Raw genomic sequence first — 22,641 nt, forward strand, 5'->3', positions numbered from 1 at the left:
ACTGCTCCTAATTAGCTACCTTTTCTACTAGGATTTTTCTTTGTAAAGTTATGCATGCGATTTGGGTTCAACTTAGAGACCATTTTTAGATCCCAGCATGCTATCCACCAAGAAGCGGGCTGTCATTATAAAGCATAATTTACAGCATAGTTAATTTTACATGTTTTTTTAGATTCTACATTATACCTAAGGCAAAATTCTGTTCTGCATACACATTATTCACTGTTTTCCATCCAGTTCTCATTATTTAAAATTGTAGAATTTAGCCAGAAAATCTTTTAGGTAGGGATGGGAAGAATTCTGCCCTCTTTCTAAGATTAAGAAAGTCCACAGTTTTAATAATGAGGACTAAAGACTTTGTCAAATGATACAAGAACAGAAGTAGCTATTTGCTATTGTCTTCAGTGGGGAACACCCTGGGGCTTATTACAGCAGTTCTTAGAAATGGCAGGATGGAGACTGGTATCTAATACAATCCATTAGGAAACCCAAGCCCTAAATGAAATGACCACAAAATCCTATCAGTTAACAGAAATGCAGCAGCTGTACATGTTTATTGTAATACAATAGGATATTGTTGCAGAGATAACACTCTTAAAATTAAAAAAAAAAAAAAGAATCCAGCAAGCGATGTGACCAGTTTATTTCTCTATCTGAAAAACGAGAATGTCTAGTGTGGCAGAGCTTTGGAATACATAAATAAGCATGAAGATTGCAGAGAAGACAGGTATTGTATGTACACTAATGGGCTGCTGGGATCAGCTGTCAAAGTCACTGGCTAAACTTCAAGCCACTGCGGCTCCCAGGTTTTGCAGGATGTTCAAAGAACTACCCCAATAACTCCTTGCAGGAAGTGAAAAGTAATGGTCTTTCTCCCCTTGCTGACTTTACCTACTATAAGTATTCCAAATACTAATTCCTATCTTGGCTCCCAGTTATCTATTTTGCAAAACTGTATGCTGTGGAAGTTTAAACTCAGTTTGACCTTAAACTTTATAATCACAAATATGTACACATTGTATATATGATATATATTATACATATATATTATTATGAACTGCTTTTTCAAACTGAATCAGGTGCCTTTCATCAAAGGCTTAAAAAGTTGGATCACTATGCAAAGTGTAACATGTATCACAGGGATTGTGACAAATTCATCTTGCTTGATTTTATTCACTACAGGCAGTCCATCAAGATTCAGACACATAACCCTTCAGAATCATAAAGAAACAAAAACCCCTGTTCTATAGCCATCTTCTGGGATGGAATGCAAAGTATTTTGTTGTGGTAAGTAAGGCTTTGAAGATGAAAGCACTGGGTCCACTCTTGTGATTGTTACCCCAGTGCTCAGCATTAAAAACGGGAGCCCCAGGGTCTCAGAGATCATTTTAATCCCCCTATATTAAAACAAAACGTGTCTCCCATGCGTTGCTCTAACTACCCTCCTCTGAAGCTTCACCGGCCCCTCCCAAGGGAAAGTGAACTGTTGACTGTCCCAAAAGAATTCCAGACAATTTCCTTACTTGCCTCCCTGTTCCAGTGAAGATTATGAGCCTAATTCTTAGAGACTGCTCCTAAAATTCCACCCCGCTGAATTCTGCAGCCTAATTCTTTCGGCATTATGTTTTTTGGCAGAATAATGTGACCCAAATTTGCAGTAGATAATTTGCTGCAACAGTGCTTCTTGCAATGCAGTGAGCACAAAATTAGCATTTCAGGATTACAAATAAGACTTTAAAAAAGTAGCAATTGTTTGCTTCAAAGAAGGACAGATTTTGATCTTATATTATGGAAATGGAACTGCTTAGCAAAATGTGGATGATTTTATGAATTAAGGAAAATTTACAGATCAATGGAAAATAATCAAGAACTAGCAATTTATTTCAGTAATTGGTGGCAAAATGCAATAGCGGTTCTTAAAAGATTAAGAAATTAGCTGTGTGTGTATGTGTGTGTTGATTGTAAAGACATCATGCATTCCATTTCCCATCAATGGTGGCTAATGCTATTCTAAAAGGACATTTTTATATCTGAGATGTCTTAAAACAAACAAAACAAACAAAGAAACCATAACTATGGCTGTTCCTGTGTTCATCCACCATGATTCTCACAAACGCTTGGCTGTGTGAGCAAGGTTGGTTCATGTATTCATTATTTCATCTTCTCTCAATATCAATCAACTTTAATGTAAGGTGTCAAGAAAGACTTGACATTTTTCTTGATTAGAATTTGTGGATCAGATTTTGGAAAGAGCTAGAGCAATATTCGCAATGGGAACAAGTATAAAACTGAGTGGACTAAAGCTTTCTGGCCATGCTTCTGTGGCTAGTTTCTCAGCCTTGATAAGAAATCTCTACCACTTATCTTTCATGGACCCTAGTCTAGTACTCTACTGCTGGAGAGACACTGTAACTTAGGATACCAGCTGCGACCACCATGTCCTCATCAGATTCATTCACCCTCTCAGAATTCAAACACCAAGACAAGAGAAACTGAAGGGCAGGTTACACATTAGAAGAGGGTTCCTTATTCCAGAAGGTTAAGCATGGCAGAGAAAGAGAACAGACAAAACAGAAAGAATAAAAGTACGGGGTGCGCACTGATTTCGGCTAGAAGCTAAGAGGCGCATGCGCACAGGGTGGTGAGGCCTGAGTGGGCCGCCTCTCTCTACGGTGCTCTTACCTTATTTCTCTTGAAGTAGGCTCGTCGGCAGGCCGCAAAGCACTTCTCGCTGCAGAAGCTTTTCACCTCACTTCCCATACTCAGGGAATAGCGCTTGATTCCCACTTTCTGGCACCAGGCACACATTATTTGTACATTTGACACATCATCTTCTATAATAAAAGTATAAGAAAAATGTTCATATCAGAAGCAAACATCCCTTCAAACTTAGACACACCCTGAACCTCACAGAGCTACTTGAGGTCTGTTCTTAATTTCAGTATCTCACCACTTTCTGACCTAGTAGATAGCCAGCTCTTGGTGGGAAGACTCAGTGCTTTTTTCTTTTTCTTTCCTTTCTTTTTTTTTTTTTTTTTGGTTGTCTCCTAAGTTTCCAAAAGACATCATTTATTTAAAAACCAGAGCATGACTGCAGAGCCATGAGGATTCCTTGCACTTGGTATCCTGGTACAAATGCTTATTCTGCCTGGTTAAACCAGGCTCAGTACTAATGAAGCTTGTAAAGAGACCCATATCTTCAAAGGTACTGCTGACAGCCTACAAGATTCACACTGGGTGGGTTGCCCAGTGCTAACCTACAAATGTGATGCCCTCATGTGAACTTGGACAGTCAGGAGCCAGGCTCAATCTTGACCTGTTCCCTATTACTGTTACATGAAAGGGGGTGTTGTTTACTCCTGCAATATAATGGTTCCCGAGTGATACAGTTTCTCAAAGAAAGGAAAGATGTGAGTGGCCATCTTCTCACGATGAAAAGGCACCATCCTGGCTCACACAACAGTCTGCTGTGATACAGCCTTCCCACACTGCTGTCCTCGGGGAGGCGCAGGCCTGATTTAAATTCCCCTCCTTGTGATATGGTTCGTGGTCCCTGGATGGAGGAATGGTAATGGGGGTGTCAGCCATGAGGCCTGAGGTCACACATCTGCCCAGATCATTCTCAGCCAGACTGGTGGTCCTTGTAGCTCCTGTAGCACCTGCCACCCATGTCATGGGAATGCTCAGAATAATGTTAGGTGGTATGCAGATATTTTCAATATTTAAACTACTGTATTTCTTTTCCTTTGTAAGAGAAAAAAACAAATTTTACTAGCACAACAAGCCCAGGATATCACAAATACTACTGCTTAAAACAAAGAAAGGCTTTTAAAGTGAGTCAGTTAATAAAATATATTGAGGAAATCATAGTGCAGGTGGTAAGATGCTGTAACAAAAATGTGATGGTGATATTCAAATGACTGAAGTCTGGGAAACAGTGGTCTCTTTACAGGGAGTGACTGTAGGAGAGACTACAAGTAGAAGTCTAAGAAATATTTTCTTGCTGCCTCCTAGGGGCTTTCACTATATCTTACGTTTTCTCAGTCTTCCCCATTGACTCTGTGTGTGTGTGTGTGTGTGTGTGTGTGTGTGTGTGTGTGTGTGTGTGTGTGTATGACTGATTGCCACTATTAGGTGCATCTCTTCCTCCTTTATCAATTTTTTTTGTACTGACCCAGACTCATGCTCCAGACATGACTGGTAATCATAAAATCCCCAATAAGCTCTGGTATACTGTTGTCTGATTTCTGAATAAAATCCCCCAAAGACTAATTGCTAAGCAAGGCCTGGTCCGTGAGTTGTTGACATATTCATGGTTCATAGAGTCTGTCATGCAATCATTCCATTTCCAGGGAAAAGATTTGGTTTGAGGCAGTGCGGTCATCAGCCTGCAAAATTAGAAGCAAACTAATTTGTAGTGCAGTGATAACGGCATTTTTTCCCCCTGAGTGTCATCACTCAGAACTATGTAAAGCATTTTATTTACCTTAATGGAATAAGTGTTGTCATTTTAATGATCATTTTTATTTCACAAATTACATGTTGTAATTTATTGTTAATTATCAAATGAGACAGTGTAAAAGGCAACCTTTGATGTTAATCAAACATTTTTGATAAAATAACTTTCTTTAAATGGAGTCATAACATGAATTCAAATGTCATACAATGATTGTGTTTAATAATTTATTCTATTCAAAAAAAGATTTATTTATATTTTGTATGATTTCTAATATGGCATCTGTCTACATACAGACATTTTACATGGTATGAAAAATTAACAAGACTCTATAATTTACCTTAGAGTATGGAGGAGTTTTAAAAATTAAACTAGAAAGACTACATTTAGAAAATAATCATCTATCATTACTAAACTAACTAGCACTAATAGTTTCTATTTTCCCAATCCATTAGCTGCTTTAAAATCTTAAATTCCTGAAAAAGAATATGATACAGCAGAACTCTCACAAATGATCCGTTGGCAATAAGCTTGATTCTGGTGAAATCTGTAAGGAAAAAAAGATTTTATGGGGGAAATTATTTGGCCACAGAATTCAACGAGGAGACCCCACTTCCCAAGGATCCACTTTAGAACATGCATTAGGTTTCCCCTTTCGGTTTCTTCCTTTCAATAGTCTGCTTTGGGGGAAAAAAAATGTTAAGTGTTTTAGTCCTAGATCTTTAACTATCATAGACTAAAACTGAGATGACAGAGGGTGGAGAGCAAAGCTATAAGAAGACTGGGCAGCGGGCCTGAGCTCTGGCCTGGCCTGAAGGAATGATGCCTGGGGCAAAAAGGCCACTCACGGGTCTTTCTCCCGCTTTACTCCATCATCACCGCACAGACCTACTTGTCTTTTTTTTAGGGGAGGCAAGGATAGTTTCTTACAACAGAGATAACAAATAAACAAAAAGTAGAATTTTAAAGCAGGTTATTTTTATAAATCATTTGTACTACAAAGTAACAAAACGGGAAGATGAGACAAAAGAAATTGCATACTTTTGTATCTGGCAGTTGGAAAACTCTTAGGATGGTGGTTAGGATCTGCCTTGTTAAATAATTCAGTATCCCCATCCTTTTTTCATAAAATTCTGTTTCATAAAGGCAAACCCTTTAGAAAACTTCCATCAGATACCTCCTTTTCTGTCACCAAACTGCTATCAATAGCTAATGCTCCAAAGAAGCGTCTGATAAAGGGATTGTTCCAAAAGTTCAAGAAAACATTTTCAGATATCTCAGATATTCTAGTCTTATAAAAGTCATTTTTATTAATATATTTAAGAAATTAAGAAAGAACTGTGATTATTAAAGTTAATTTTGTCAGCTAAAACTTAGCTCAAAATTCTGCCACCAGACATGAGATGGTGCCCCATCTTAAACAATATGACTGCACCTCTAGAAAAGTGAGCTCTTCTTAAGTGCTTAAAGCCAAGGGGATAGGTTCATTTCAATAACCGCATCTTTTTTTTTTTTAATCTGAAACCCAGGAATCGTGTGCATGCTTTATATTAGCAAAATAAAGAGCCCAGCCCTTTAGCTTTCTGAATCTTAACTGCTTTCAAAACTTTTTTATTTAAAAAATATTTCTTCAAACTAGGGAAAAACCTGATTTCTTATATTTAGGCAAAAGGTCCCGGCCATTAGAGATGATATTGCCTCAAAGAAAATTCACGTAACAGATCTTTCCTTACAGCCATTATTAGCCTGTGTATTTTTCATAATGAACAATGCAGCAACAAATGCAAAATGCTTACAGCATTATATCACATTCCAGTTTATATAACATAATAAATTTTTCATATGATAATATCATATAAATATGCATCAGTCAAAATATGCATGTTTCAGTTAATCATGAAAAGTTTGTACCACCTCTTTTGGATTTAATTAAGCAAAATATTTAGGGCATTATCTTTCCAATCTAATGTTCAAAGAGCTATAGAACATTATTCTACTTTACACCCCAGAAGGAGAAATTTAGATTAATTACTCTGAGATAAAATCAAAATTGTATTTATTTATCATAGTGCAGAGAAGTATGAAGTCAAGCATTTGTGGAATGCCTTGCTGAAGCTGTTTGAGAGACTGCTTTATCTGGTGACTTAAAAATAAGGATGGCCATTCTAGGGGCATTTTAATTGGCTATGAACATGCATACTAGCTTACCTGACCAGAGCCCAAATAAAATCAGGTGGGCCTTAACGAACCCCAAGTGATTAAACTGTAGATTTACCACCCCTCTGTAACTTTCATGGGAATCCAAGACTGAGGAAAAAAGACTGAAAGTATCTGCTGGTGATATTTCTCTCTTCCAACAGTTCCTAGAATGCACATGTCCAGATAATCATTTCAAGACTTGAATTATATGAGACAAGCTGCAAGACAATCTGAAGTGATTCCTGTGTGTTCTCCACGCCATGAGATGAAAGCACAGGTAACACTCTATCAATCTATTTGTTGAAGAAGGTATATTGAAGAACAGAATAAAGACATGGCCTGAAAGGCAGGCAAAAAACTAGGATTAAAGTTTGCTTTCTTTCCAGCCCTTCTTGTAATAATTGAATTCCAAAAACTTTAAGGCAGTCTGATTTAAAAGTCTCTATAGAGACTCTAATTTAAGAGTCCTATAGAAGCTTTTGTACAATTCCCTGTGTTCCAGAAATAAACATAAGGGAGACCCAGCGAAAATCTGGACCACTGAGTCAAAAGGAAAATAATGATACTTAGCCATTATTTACTATTTAATAGGTGCCAGGCACAGTGCTAAATTCTTTAAATCCATCACTTAGTCTTAATCACAGCCACTACCCCGCAGGCAGGCACTAACATTATCCCCATTGTGCAGATGGGGAAAGTGAGGTTTAGAGATTAAGTGATTTGCTCCAAATCACACAGCCAGTACAAACCAAAGCCAAGATGAAGCCCAGGGCATCTGGCTCTAGAGCCCAAGCTCTTGACCACTACACCTTAGAGACCACAGCCTTTCTAAATGGGTGAGATTATGCACCATCCACACAGACGTCCCTCCACAAAAAGGACTAAAAGGTGTCACAGACTCTGCTACTTACACAGCACACTGCTCCGTGACACACTAATAGACAAAGAAAATGGAATCCAAATGGTCAAAAAGTCTTTGAGGAGACACCTGAAGTGTTAATCGATATTTGTTGACTGATTTTTTAAAAAACAAGTTAAAGGCCCACAGTGCAAACCTTTACTTCTTTATGACTATGATACTTGGATTTGCTGCAAACATTCTGTCTGAACTTTCACCAGCAAGTGCCACTTGAACATTAAATGATGAGACAGAACCAATATACCTGGATCTCAGGAAGCAGTCATTCTACTCACAGGAAAGCAATACTCTTCCCAGCTTTTTCTTTTGTAAGGGAGGGCAGTCACAGCAGGACATGAATAAGACTGACTTTCCATGTGGGTGAAGTGGGGAACCACTTACATGTGTAACTTCAAAGATGCCAATAAGAATATCCTAGCTTCAAAAAGTATCCTCAACTGCTCACAAAAATTTAATTCTACCATTAGAGAGTAATTTCCTGGGCTAAATATTTCTTATATCCTATTAAAACACAAATTCCCTGAAAGCAAGAAGGCTCGATATGTATTTGTCTATAGTGATTTATGCTTTAAAATGAGTGATTCTTTCTGAAGAACAAGTTTTCACAGAGAGTGATGAGAAGGGCTAAGGACAGGGCTCCAATGAGAAAGAGGAGGGCAGAGATGGGAGAGGCTAGGACAAAAGAAGCCTCTGGTCACTAATTTGCTAATGTCTAGCCCTGGGCATATAGGTAGAGCAAGCTGAGGGCTGCCAAGTAAAGGCAGAGTGGACAGAAAAACTACTGCCTGATCATACTGTAGCACAATGTCAGATATTTCCAGAATGACTTTTACATGTGAATTTAAAGCACCGTGGAAGTTGAAGGAGGTGGGAGGAATGGCATATCGCTAGGGATCTCTAGAAAAGAAAAGCAACAGGCAGATCCACTTATTACAGCTCAAGGGGGTGACTTTTTGTTAAGCAAATGAGGTAACAAATATATACTCCTTTGTGAACCTAAGTCACTATTATTTGAAAGACATTGTGATGGAGTATGGAGAGATGGAGACAGAGGAAACGGGTGAAAGTATTAATACTGCCCCTTCTAGTTGTGTGATGTGGGTAAGTCACTTAAGGGATAGTAATGCCCACCGTAACTCTAGCTGTGGTGAGGATCAATCCAGAGAAAGTAGACACATTCTTCATGTAAATGAGCCTTCCTTAGAATTACTGGCAATTAGAGCCATAAGAAAAGGGTAGGTGTCACAGCAAAGGAAAACATAAACAAGACGAAAAGACAACCCTCAGAATGGGAGAAAATATTTGCAAATGAAGCAACTGACAAAGGATTAATCTCCAAAATTTACAAGCAGCTCATGCAGCTCAATATCAAAAAAACAAACAACCCAATCCAAAAATGGGCAGAAGACCTAAATAGACATTTCTCCAAAGAAGATATACAGATTGCCAACAAACACATGAAAGGATGCTCAACATCACTAATCACTAGAGAAATGCAAATCAAAACTACCATGAGGTATCACCTCACACCAGTCAGAATGGCCATCATCAAAAAATCTACAAACAATAAATGCTGGAGAGGGTGTGGAGAAAAGGGAACTCTCTTGCACTGTTGGTGGGAATGTAAATTGATACAGCCACTATGGAGAACAGTATGGAGGTTCCTTAAAAAACTAAAAATAGGACTACCATACAACCCAGCAATCCCACTACTGGGCATATACCCTGAGAAAACCATAATTCAAATAGAGTCCTGTACCACAATGTTCATTGCAGCTCTATTTACAATAGCCAGGACATGGAACCAACCTAAGTGTCCATCTACAGATGAATGGATAAAGAAGATGTGGCACATATATACAATGGAATATTACTCAGCCATAAAAAGAAACAAAATTGAGTTATTTGTAGTGAGATGGATGGACCTAGAGTCTGTCATACAGAGTGAAGTAAGTGAGGAAGAGAAAAACAAATACCGTATGCTAACACATATATATGGAATCTAAAAAAAAAAAAAGTGGTTCTGAAGAACCTAGGGGCAGGACAGGAATAAAGACGCAGATGTAGAGAATGGACTTGAGGAAACACAGGGAGGGGGAAGGGTAAGCTGAGATAAAGTGAGAGAGTGGCATGGACATATATACACTACCAAATGTAAAATAGATAGCTAGTGGGAAGCAGTCACATGGCACAGGGAGATCAGCTCCGTGCTTTGTGACCACCTAGCTGAGTGGGATAGGGAGGGTGGGAGGGAGATGCAAGAGGGAGGAGATATGGCGATATATGTATATGTATAGCTGATTCACTTTGTTACACAGCAGAAACTAACACACCATGGTAAAGCAATCATACTCCAATAAAGATGTTAAAAAAAAGGGTAGGTGTCAGCTGTGTGCAATCTGGCGAGGCCCAACGAGCAGGCGCCAGTCTCTTCAATCACATCCCCCACCAATGGATGACATCTGTAGACTCACTAACTCTGAATACAAAGAAAAACCCAGTAATTGGTTAAATTTATTTAAGAATAAAGCCATTAGATTTAATAAAAGCTTCACTTACATTTATTCTTTTTTAAAATTACTTAATTTGAATTAATAGTTGACAGGGTGTTGCCAAATATATCACTGTACTGCCAGATATTCTGTAATTAATAGACGGGAATTCTTTGTAATTATCACATCAACTATCCACACATGGGTGGATCTTTCTACACACCTGAGAAGTTTGCTCTTTTAAGAAATATCATAGGAACAACTGAAAATGTCTGCCACCTTGGTAACTGAACTATCAATAATTGCCAAAGAATAGAGTCTGAATTAATACAGTTTTATTGCACTTGTTTCTCGTTAAAAGGAGAGATGCAGTTAAATGATAGCAGTTCCATACGATTACGATTCTTTATAGTACCTAAAATTATCCCTATTTTTCTTTTGGAAATAGAATTATTTGAAGTGATTTCAAGATTTTAAATAGTCAACACCCCTCTAAATAGGGTAGTACTTAACCCCAAAATAAAATCTAAATTGTTATATATAAACTAAAATTTGGTTCCAGTATGTAAAAGGAATGAGCACATATTACACAAAATGACAGGAAAATGATGGAATTTAAAATTCATTTTCAATTTTCTAATGGAAGTTTTCTAGCTGATTTTAAATTATTTATGTATATGATACATATACATGGGGTGTATATATATGTGTGTGTGTATATACATACATACATATATATATACAGGTCACACACACACACATATTTGTAAAAGATGTGACTTCAAAATGAATTAAACATTTACATCCAGGTGCAGGTCCCTGTGTTATGTCACTGGTCAAGAACGATGAGTTGACTAGGACATGGCCCTGCTCCCAAGAGAACAGGCAGAAAAGTGTGTGCCCCATCATTTGACAGGGAGAATGTGATAAGAGAGGAGTTCAGAAGCCTCTTCGAGCCTAGAGAGCACAGCTTCTGAGTTGGGTCTTGAAGGATTTGGAGCGGGAGAAAGTTCAAGAGAAGGAGGGAAAGGACAGAGGACCAGCAGGAGCCAGGAAGTGGCAGACACACTCAAGGATGGGGAGGAACCCTGCAGCAGCTCAGCCACTACAACTGCATGAAGAGAAAAGTAGGAATTAGACTGGGGCTGTGGGGCCTGCATGAGGAGTCCCTTGAATATCATCTTGCTCTGGGGTGGGAGGGGTTCCTCTTCATTCCACAGGTAATGAGGAGCTCCCAAACATTTCTCACAGGACATGACAGGAGCAGAGATGGGCTGAGAAATGTTACCCCAGCAGGGTGGATCAGAATTCAGAAGACCGGGGGCTTCCCTGGTGGTGCAGTGGTTGAGAGTCCGCCTGCCAATGCAGGGGACGTGGGTTCGTGCCCCGGTCCGGGAAGATCCCACATGCCGCGGAGCGGCTGGGCCCGTGAGCCATGGCCGCTGAGCCTGCGCGTCCGGAGCCTGTGCTCCACAACGGGAGAGGCCACAGCAGTGAGAGGCCCACGTACCGCAAAAAAAAAAGAAGACTGGACTCTTGTTCCACATCTTAGAAAAAAGCAACATGAGAGCAGCCTCAATGACTCATTCACTTTTGTGTGTTCAGTGACTAGTACATAGCAATGCTTAAGCTATGTTGAATGAATGAATAAAAGGATGGATGGATGGATGGATGGATGGATGCAGAGGAAAGGAGATGAAGTTCTGAACCCGTAGAATAACATTTCTAACAGTAGAAATGAAAAGGAAAGGATAGATTTAAAAGTGAGACCTAAACAATCACCAAAATATAAGAATGTAACTCACCCAAATTCAGAGAATTCTTCTACCTGTGTCTCTAGTCAAAGCATACCAGGGAAAAGTCCAAAGAGTTCTTTGTGAAAATTGACTCTGTAGTCAAATTCAAAGTGAATTTGCTTTACTTCCAGTGTCCCTTACTCACTTATTTTTTCAACATTCAAACAAAGAAGGTAATAAAAGGAGAGATCCCAGAATGTCACAAAATAGTAATTCTCTCTTGAATACCATACTAAACTTGGATTCTTTAACAGACACTACTAAGCACATGTGTCTGCAGCTCCTTGACATTAACTTAAATACTTTCACTGATTAGCCAGAGTAGGGACTTCTGATAAGTCTCCTTGACAATCTCACCTCCACGTCTCAGTACTCAATATAGAGAGTTTGTCTTCCCTATGTACCCACCCTAAGAAGCTGGAATAAGAAAGGAAGAGGATAAAACTTAAGAGTAAGGAAAACCCAGAATCCTCTATGCAACATTTCCCAAAATACACTCCCCACAGAACACTAATACTATGGGATACTTAAAGGGGTGTTATTTTTTTAAAGACTTCCATGGTCAAATATGCATGGAAAACACTGGGCTGAACAACAAGTTCTTTACTGTAAGACTTTTGGGCTCCACCAATGTGTAATTAGAAATCTTCAAGAGGGAGATAAGAATGGCTGTATTTCACAAATTTGACCAGGGACAGGTATTTTCACAGAGAATCCACAAGACTGGATTTCTAAGGATGTCTCCCTGGGATGTTCTGCTCTACTACCCTACATTAGTGCTGAAGCATGAGCACTTCCATGTGGGCCATTAATTATGAGGAAGGTTTCTCCTCTGTTGCCCAGAATTGGATCCTCCATTGCCAGGAGTTTTGTCTGCACTGGGCAGAAGGACAAGTCCAGCAGCCGTGTGGCCAGTGCTGGGTTTGCTGACCAACACCCACCAGCCCTCAATAAACACCACCAGACTGAACAAAGACACCCACAGTCCACTAAGTCCTGTGGTGTCTGCTATAGCCATCATATACAGAGAAGGCAACCCTTTACCTGTAAAGTCCTACAGAGAAAATGGCAGAAATCAATAATAAGGCAATGGGAGAGTAACACTGCTCTTAATAGACTGGATAATTCATGTTCACTGGCTGGTTGCAATGGAAAAGAAGCTTGAGTAAACTCTTGTCCCCCATCCCTGAGTCCTGGATTTGACCCTCTGTCCAATCTCAGGTGCCCTGGGACAATGATGGGTTTGCTCTCCACCGGACCTTTCTCTCCTACATGGCTAAAGTCCACACACTGAGTCCCAGCATCTAGCCAACAAATGCACATGATTAGGGACAAGGGAGCAAGGTCAAAAAGTGTGCACGAGCACATGCATCACTGCTGGAAAAGCAATTCCGAGCCACTGCCCTGCATAGAGAGGCATCATCTCCAAAGAAACGCAAATAGCAGCATATTAGGACTAAAGGGTCAAGCTGCTTTATATAGGACTTCAGCGCAGGAAAAGTATACCCGTTACCCACTATTTATCTGAAGGGCTCATTTCCCCTTCTGAAATCTGGCTGTCCCATTAATTACACTTAATGGGCCCCGCAGTGGTTGACAAATCCCCCCAGAGGGGGAACCTTAATTGTAGACAAAGGATTCATTTATTTACTCTACTTTGTGCCAGGCACTATACTAGGGACTGCAAATACACTGGCAAAGAAGACAGACACGATCCCAATCCTCAAGGAGGTTTCCATGGCTGCCCCTAGCATAAAATGCCAACATGCAGTAGAAAAGGACCGTGAGAAAACCAGGCCTGCTCCCGGGGCTCTGTCACCACTGGGGGTGTCACAGGAGCCAGGTGTGCTTGGTGACCACAAAGCAGGTATAAGCAGCCCCACTGTGACTGACCAGCACACCAAGTCCCACCTCTCAGCATTCCAGGCAGTTCTACTAAGCAGCATACCTGCTGGGGCTACCATCCTAGGGGAGGGGAACTGACAGGCTAGAGACCAGGGGGTCAAAGGGACACGTGGGGAGGGTAAAGCCTTCGCATCAAGCACCACTGTCTCCTCCTCAGCCCCTCCTCTTCAGTCTCCTTCAACAGACGGAAGACTGGGAAGAACTTCACTCAACTAAATTTGTTAAAAGAACCAAGATGAACCCGCTGGAACACTGTCAAAAAGATAATTCACTCCCCTCTTCACCTTCCCATCTTAAAATATTCATTTAGATTTCTTGAATGAGAATGATGAATGATGGAGGGGCTCTCTGAAGGGGCCCCATGCCAATCCCTACTTGGGAATGTGATGGGACATCACGTGTCAGAACAGCGCCACTATGGGAAAGGGGGAGGGTCACACCCACTGAAACCTTTCAGAGTCCTCTCTTCTCTCTGCATAGTCCCCGTGGGCCATAGTATTTATGCACTCCTGTGACTCCAGCTACCATCCATAAGATGAAGATTTCCAAATCAACACAGTTACTTCTCAGTTTATTTCCAACTGCCTCCCAGCATCTTAACCTGTCATGTCCAAAGCTACATACACACCTTTCCCCTAACCTGTCCCTTCACTGTGTTTCCCATCTCAGTTCCTGGCCCACGCATCCATGCAGTTACCTGCTAACAGAAATCTGGTCTCTTTCCTGCCCCTTTCACCTCCCACATTCTGATTAATCACCAGGTCCTCCTAAATATTTTTATAATATTGCATTCATTCATTCAATTACTATTTACCCAGTCTAATTGCATACCAGGCGTTACTCTAGGCTATACGAGACCCATCCTCATGGAGTTTACTGCTGTCGGTTCCAGTGAAGCCATCAACACCTCTCACCCGTACTACAGGTGGCCTCCCATTTCACTCCCATCTAGCTCATTCCCTCCACTCTGGAGGTGAGGAATTCTTGTGAAACACAAGTCTGATCACTGCTCTCACCTGCCCAAAGCCCTCCAGTGGCATCCACTGCCCTCCAGAAGTTGGAACTCCTCAGCATGGCCTCTCCATGGCTCCCAGGACGAGGCCAGTCTCACAGCTTGTCTACTCTCGGGCCCGTGGCTTCTGTTGCTTTCCTTGAGGCTCTCTCCTCTGAGTCTTTCCAAGTGCTGCTTCCTCCCTCGACCACAACCTCAAAATCCTTGACCAATTCAGTCCTATTGCTCCTCCATATCCTAAACCTCCTCCTATGGGAGCCTTTCCTGACCCTGAACCTGGTCAGATCCCAAAGCACCCTGGACTTGATCATCAACACACTTGATTGAGATTTCTTTTTAATGTCTGTCTCCTCCACCAGACTGTGAGCTAGTTAAGACAGGGACCATATCTGTCTTATTCACTAGAATGAAATGTCTGACTTTGGGCCTCAGCATAAGGAGAAAAAAAAGCAGAATCCTTACTAGATGTACCTTGGGTGGTTGGATGTCCAGGGCGGGGGCAGGGGGTGGGGGAGGAAGCCAAGGGCACCATCTTTGCTAACCACTCAGAACCAAGTTGCCTTAGAGGGAAACACCAGTGAAAAGCCCCAGAACAGAATGCAATCATTATTTCCACTCTCCTTGGCCAAGTCCATGAACTAAGTGTTCTCAATTTAACAAGAACTTTGAGAAGTCAGCATTGGGAATGTCCCTAGAATAACACGAGTTACCAACTTCACCATCACTCCTCTCTCTTAACCAAACCTTATTTATACCTTCAAATAATTAATTGCAAACAGTTCAGTCAAGTCTAAATTAATTCCAGAATTAAACACATCCACCCTCTACAAGCAAAGGGAAGTACAGCTGACGTTTCCTCTTATTTCCTATTAGCATCTTAGCTCTTTGGTGATCTGGGGCAGGGTGTTCTAAAATCCTAGCTAGGTCATACCCCCAAAAAGAGTTTATAGAATGCCAAGAAAAGTTCTAGGCTGCCTCATGGATCACAGAAGTGTGTGATTTATAATCCATGTTTAGATGGTGTCCGTACTTCTGCCATGAAAGCAACTCAGTGACCTTGAGAAGGTCATTTACTCTCTCCAGCCTCATTTTCCTCATCTGTAAAAGAGGAGATTTAGCTAGATGATCTCCTAGGTCCCTTCTAACTAAAAATCTAGGACTCTAAATCTCTCAAAATAACAAGATCCATTTAAAGGAGGGCAGCCAAGGGGTAATCTTTTTCCTTTCTTTTTTTTCTTGAACCCCTCAATTTCCTTCCTTTTTTCTCCTTCTGTATGGCCACCACTATTGTCCCTTGCCCTTACCACAAGAGGCTTAGAAAATTCTTTGGCTGATGGGACAATTTTAGAAATGGACCTTTCTAAGCTCTCCAGTATTTGCACCACCACAAATCTGGTACCCTCTTTTTAATCCTTTATTATATATTTATGCTTCACTTTAAAGGGACAAACATGAATGTTTATAAAATTCTAACTTTTTATATTATTTTCCATTAATTTCTGATCTTTCAGTGTGGACCTCCACACACATGGTATTTTATGCTGAGTTTCCCAGAAAACAGAATCTGAGACAAAGATTTGCAAGCAGCCAGTTACTGGGCGTGTGATTCCAGGAAGTAGGGGGTGGAGGACAAAGGGAATGAACCTGGGGAGGATGAAGAGCCAACGTAACGATGTGATACTAAGTTGGCCACTATTAAGGAAGACTGGTATTCAATCATAAAGAACAATCTTTGGAGTATGTGACATACATTTCATAACTCTTTACCCAGGGGACAAAAAGGAGAAAGAATTTATTCATCACATCTATGCCCCATTGACCTAGTGTGTTAATTCCCCTATATTTCTGGTTTGCATTTGTGGGCACGCAGCCAAAAAGATTTACACAAAACTCATGCTGCCGTATCAGGGAAGTCCCAGAGCAAGAAGCTAGGGACATATGCCACAAGCATGAGGCAAGATCCTTTCAGAATGCACATGCCTAAGCTGTCAAAGTACTATAGCAGTCACTATGGGGCCAAGAGGATCTGGTGTGGCACATAAGAGGCGTCCCATACTCAGAGTTGTCATCACTATAGAGCCTGGTTTCTCAACCATGGCACTATGGACATCTTCAGCCAGATAATTCCTTGTGTGGGACTGTCCTGTGCATTGTAGGAGGTTTAGCAGCATCCCTGGCCTCTACTCACTACACACCAGTACCACCCCCTCTCCCAGCTGTGACAACCAAAAATATCTCCAGATATTGTCCAATGTCCCCGCGGGGGGGGGGGGGGGGTGCAAATTTACCCCCTGATAAGAACCACTGGTGTAGAGTAATGTATATCCTACTTTAGTCACTCACCCGGTGCCCCTTCATTTCTCTCCACTTTACACGGTATCAGAAACAGCTCTCAAGTAGACCACTGTGAGAGATATTTATGCCTCATGCCTATAACTTAATTTTTAGGCTTCACCATGATATAATTCACGTAAATAGGTGATTATTCCTTAATAATAAGGAATGATGAGATTTTAAATACTCCATGTGAGAAAGCTATGAACAGACTAGACATAGGACAAAAATGTTAAAATTACATTCTAGGGTTTCGTTGCTGAAATCAAGACAAGAAGGAATTAAATTTTTTAAAAAATTTTGAAACCTAGGTCTTTAAGTCAAGGACTCAATATATTTTGAGACAAGGATTTTTTTCTCTGAAGTATGCATATGTAATATACACACAATTTCACATTCAACTTCAAGGCCCACACTCACCCACCTAAGGCCATCCAAGGAACCCCTTGGAGACAATGTTAACTACAGTTGACGAGAATTTAAACTGTTTCCAGTTTTTAACTATTATAAATAAATGCTCCTATAAAGGTTCTTCCAAATGTTTTTGGCATATATATATATATATATATATGTACATACATACATACAGAGAGAGACAAACAGACATTTATGTTGAGTATATACCTAGGATGGAATTATTGGATAATAGGATATGTTTAGTTCAGCATTAATAGATATTCGCAATCAGCTTTCAAGAGTGGTTATACTGATTTACACACTCAGCAGCAATGCATGAGAGTTCCAATTGGTCTGTGTCCTTCTCAATGTTGGGTACTGTCTTTTTCATTTTAGCCATTCTAATGTTTGTGCACTGGTATCTCACTGCGATTTTTTTTTCTTTATTATATCTGTATTCAAATCACAACATATACATGTAAATACTGAAGTGGAGCAGAATACAAAGATTGGAGGGCTCTTCTAGAGGATCTTTGTGTTTCTTTTTTTTTTTAACATCTTTATTGGAGTGTAATTATTTTACAATGGTGTGTTAGTTTCTGCTTTATAACAAAGTGAATCAGCTGTACATACACATATATCCCCATATCTCCTCCCTCTTGCATCTCCCTCCCACCCTCCCTATCTCTCTCCTCTAGGTGGTCACAAAGCATCAAGCTGATCTCCCTGTGCTATGTCTCACTGTGATTTTAAATTTTATTTTCCTAATGACTAACGAGGTTGAACAACTTTTAATATGTTTATGGGCCACTTGGATATTTTCTTTAGTGAAGTGCCTGTTTATATTTTTTGCTCATTTTGCCATTGGGATGTTTTCTTTTTTATTTCTAGGGGTTCTTTATATATTGTGAATGTGAGTCTTTTGTGGAACGTGTTTTATAAACATATCTCCTACTCAGTGATTTGCCATTTCATTTTTTTGAAAGATGTCTTCTAATCAACAGAAATTCTTAACTTTAATAGAGTCTATTTAATCAACCTTTTTCTTTATGGTTAGTGCTTGTAGTATATAATTTAAGCAGTATTGGCCTGCTCAAGATCATAAATATATTCTCTGAGGCTTTCTTCTACAAGCTCTATTGTTCTAACTCTCACTTTTAGATCAACAATCCATCTAGAACTGATTTTTGTGAATGGTGTAAAGAATCAACATACATTTTTTATCATAAGAACTGAGAAGACTATTCTTTCCTTACTGCTCTATACTGTCACCTTTGTTCTTATGGACTGAATGTATGTGTCCCTCCAAAATGCAAGTTGAAGCTCTAACTCCCAATGTGATACTATTTGGAGATGGGGTATTTGAGAGTTAATTAGGGTTAGATGAGGTTGTGAGAGTAGAACCCTGGTCTAATGGGATTAGTGCCCTTATAAGAGGAGACACAAGAGAGCTTGCTATCTCTTTCTGCCATGTAAGAACACAGGGAAAAGGCAACCACCTGCAACTCACAGAGAGAGTTCTTACCAGATACCAACCCTGATGACTTTGATCTTGGACTTCCATTCTTCAGAATTGTGAGAAAATAAATTTTGGTTATTTAAGCAACCCAGGCTATGGTATTTTATTATGGAAACGCAAGCTGACTAATACATTTGTCATAAATTATCAATTTAGATTTGTTTCTGGATTCTAGTGAAATGATTTATATGTATATCTTTATGTCATTATCTCATTGTCTTTTTTTTAATTCAACAGAAATCATTTATTACTGCTCATGGTTTCTGTGGATCAGATATTTGAGAGTGGTTTGGAGCAATTCTGGCTCAGGACTGCTCATGAGGTTACAATCAAAGGTCTCTGGGGGCTACAGTAATCTGAAGGCTTGACTTCAGGCTGGGGTATCCACTTCTAAGGTGGTTCAGCCATAGGGCTGGCAAGTCAGTGCTGGCTACTGGTAGGAGGACTCAGTTCCTGTCTACATGGTCTTCTTCACAGGACTGCTTAAGTTTCCTCATGCTTCCCACAGAGTGAATAATGTGAGAGAATTAAGCAGAAACTGCAATAAGCTTTTACGACAGCATTAGAAGTTGGTCACACAGACCATCCCTGATTCAATGTATGAAGACACCACCAGGAAGCCAGGATAATTGGGGGCCATCCCAGAAGCTGGCTACCATAATTTCATTATCTAAAGTCCAAAACTAGGCAAAAATAAACTATTTTAGGGAGGCATACTGAGGTGTTTAAACTATAGAAGAAAGAAAGGTAATGATTACCATAAAAGTGGTTACCTCTTGGAGGAAAGAAGGTGTGAGTAGACAAGGATCACTATTTGTAAAAGGATACATTTATGTTTTACGCACTTTTCCAAAATGTATATATTTCATAATTGCAAGAAAAGGTTCTTTACAAAAATTAAACCAAAAGAGAACTGACATGAAACAGAAAGTGTTCTTTCCTCTTTTATGTCTCAAATATAGATCAATAGATTCCTAAAGGATAATTTTAAATATGGTCAAAAGAAGAATAACAACAACAGCAACAATTAACACTAATAATATTCATTAATAATTATTCTAGTCTTATAATAAATGTTGAGATCTCTTAGTATAAGTCTTCGAATTTTGCTTTTTTTCCTCAAGATAATCTTGGCTACTCTTACCCCTGTGCATCTCCATGTATACTTTAGAAGCAGCTTTTTTTTTTTTTTTTTTGGTGGTATGCGGGCCTCTCACTGTTGTGGCCTCTCCCGTTGCGGAGCACAGGCTCCAGACACGCAGGCTCAGCAGCCATGGCTCACGGGCCCAGCCACTCTGCAGCATGTGGGATCTTCCCGGACCGGGGCACAAACCCGTGTCCCCTGCATCAGCAGGCAGACTCTCAACCACTGTGCCACCAGGGAAGCCCCTAGAAGCAGCTTTTTAATTTCCACAACACTTTATGATGAAATTTTATCAGAATTGAATTAAACATATAGATCAATTTAGGAAGAATCTGCCTTTTTAGAATATCTAGTCTCCAATCCATAAACATGGTGTGTCCCTTCACTGATTTAGGTTTTCTTTCATTTCTCTCAACAATGCTTATACTTCTCTGTGTAACAATCCTGCACACATTTTGTTAGATTTTTTCCTCTGGGTATTTGATGGTTTGATGCTATTTTCAATGGTATTTTTAAGGTTTCGTGTGTGTGTGTGGCTGGCATATAGAGAAATAATGGATTTGGCGGTACTGACTTGGGGGTTTAGACCCTGATAAATGCACTCATTAATTATAATAGTTTATTTGTTCATTGGTAGGGGAGAGAGGTTCTAAACAAAACAGCATTTCTACCTTTCAAATCTTTTTTTCTGTTGCTTTTTCTTGCCTTATTACATTGTCTATGAGTTCTAGTACAAAATTAAATAGAAGTAGTGATAGTGGTTATCTTTATCTTATTCTTGATCTCAAAAGGGAAGTTTTAAATATTTCACCATTAGGTATGGTGTTTGCTGTAGGTTTTTTGTGGATATTTTTTGTCACATTATGGAAGTTTTATTCTATTCCTATTTTTCCAAGAGTTTTTATTATTAATTGTGTTAAATTTTTATAAAATTGTGTTTCTGAATCTTTTGAGAATATTGTATGAGCTTTATTTTGTTCTGTTAATGTGCTTAATTATATTGACTAATTTTCAAAATTTAAATCAACCTTGCATTCCTAGGAAAAAAATCCAAGTTAGACATGATGCATTATCCTACTGCTTATATCACTGACTTTGGTTTGCTATGATTTTGTTCAGGATTTTTGAATCACTGTTCATGTTAAACAGAAGTTTTCCATTTTAATGTAATCTAATTACATTAAATTATCATTTTTACTTCTAATGCTTTTGTCATGTGATGAGATCAAGGTCATGCTGGGATCATAAAATGATTTCTATTCTCTAGGAGAGTTTCTCTAAGTTTGTTTTTATTTTTTCCTTAGATGATAGAATTTAACACTGAAGTTATCTGGATCTAGAATGTTCTTTGTAAAATGATTTAATTATTTAATTTCCTTACTACTCAGGAAATGTAGGACTACTCAGGTTTTCTTATTCTTGTGCCTGTTTTCGTAAATTAAATTCGACATAATGTGACTTCTCTTTGCAGAAATTCTGGGAATTACTTCCAGTGATCACAACTTATGTATAACATCAAAATGATTAGGTTTAATACCATATGGGTGATACAGTCTTTTTATATACTCATATTTCACCTTTCTAGCACTTTCTCTAAATTTTATTTTTTTAATTAATTTTAATTGGAGTACAGTTGATTGACAATGTGTGTTAGTTTCTGCTGTACAGCAAGGTGAATCAGTTATACATATACATATATCCACCCTTTTTTAGATTATTTTCCCATATAGGTCATTACAGAGTTTTGAGTAGAGTTCCCTCTACTATATAGTAGGTTCTTACTAGTTACATATATTTTATATGTAGTAGTATGTATATGTCAATCCCAGTCTCCCAACTTATCCCTCCCTCCTCTTTCCCCCTTGGTAACCATAAGTTTGTTTTCTACATCTGTGACTCTTTCAGAGTAAAAATTAACAATCATTGAAAGTTGTCCTAAGTAGCATAAATCTTCCATCAGAATTTCAGCTGCTGTAACTACACACATAGGTAATTGGCTTTAAATATATTCAATCAATTAACAAATACATATTATGACATATTAAAATAGACCCTTTCAAATATTAAATCATCTAGGCATTTCACTATACAAGTCATAAAACCAAGATTTTATAAATGTAGGGAAATTACAGATTACCTTAGTTAACTACATCATTTTTCAGACAAGGAAACTGAGGCTCAGAAAGGCTAAGTGGCTTATCCAAGATTAGACAGCCAATAAATGGCTGAGCTGGCATTAACAATCCAGGTCTCCTGGCTCTTACTCTGGTGGTCCTTCCACCACATCATGCTACCATTCAAACTACACATTCCATTTGGCATTAAGAATGACTGAACATATTGAAATTTGACTTACATCTTTTCAAGACCCCTTGATTGTATAAAGAAAGATAAAACAGGACCCATGTCATAGTAGCTAACATTTTAAGACTTCATTTTGTGTCTTTTTTATCACTTTGAATTTCAAAT

At 39.2% G+C, this 22,641-nt stretch overlaps 1 protein-coding gene across 4 annotated transcripts in view; it reads right to left on the bottom strand.

Annotated features, from left to right (window-relative positions):
• Positions 1-22,641, bottom strand: part of SOBP (sine oculis binding protein homolog) — a 159,744-nt gene that overhangs the window by 114,374 nt on the left and 22,729 nt on the right. For all 4 annotated transcript variants that reach the window (XM_067702432.1, XM_067702429.1, XM_067702431.1 and 1 more), the window contains exon 4: positions 2,683-2,834. In XM_067702432.1, the coding sequence (XP_067558533.1) occupies positions 2,683-2,834 (152 nt within the window). The remainder of the gene's footprint in view (positions 1-2,682; positions 2,835-22,641) is intronic.

This window comes from Pseudorca crassidens, chromosome 13 (assembly GCF_039906515.1).
Source record: "Pseudorca crassidens isolate mPseCra1 chromosome 13, mPseCra1.hap1, whole genome shotgun sequence".
Taxonomy (NCBI): Eukaryota; Metazoa; Chordata; class Mammalia; order Artiodactyla; family Delphinidae; genus Pseudorca; species Pseudorca crassidens.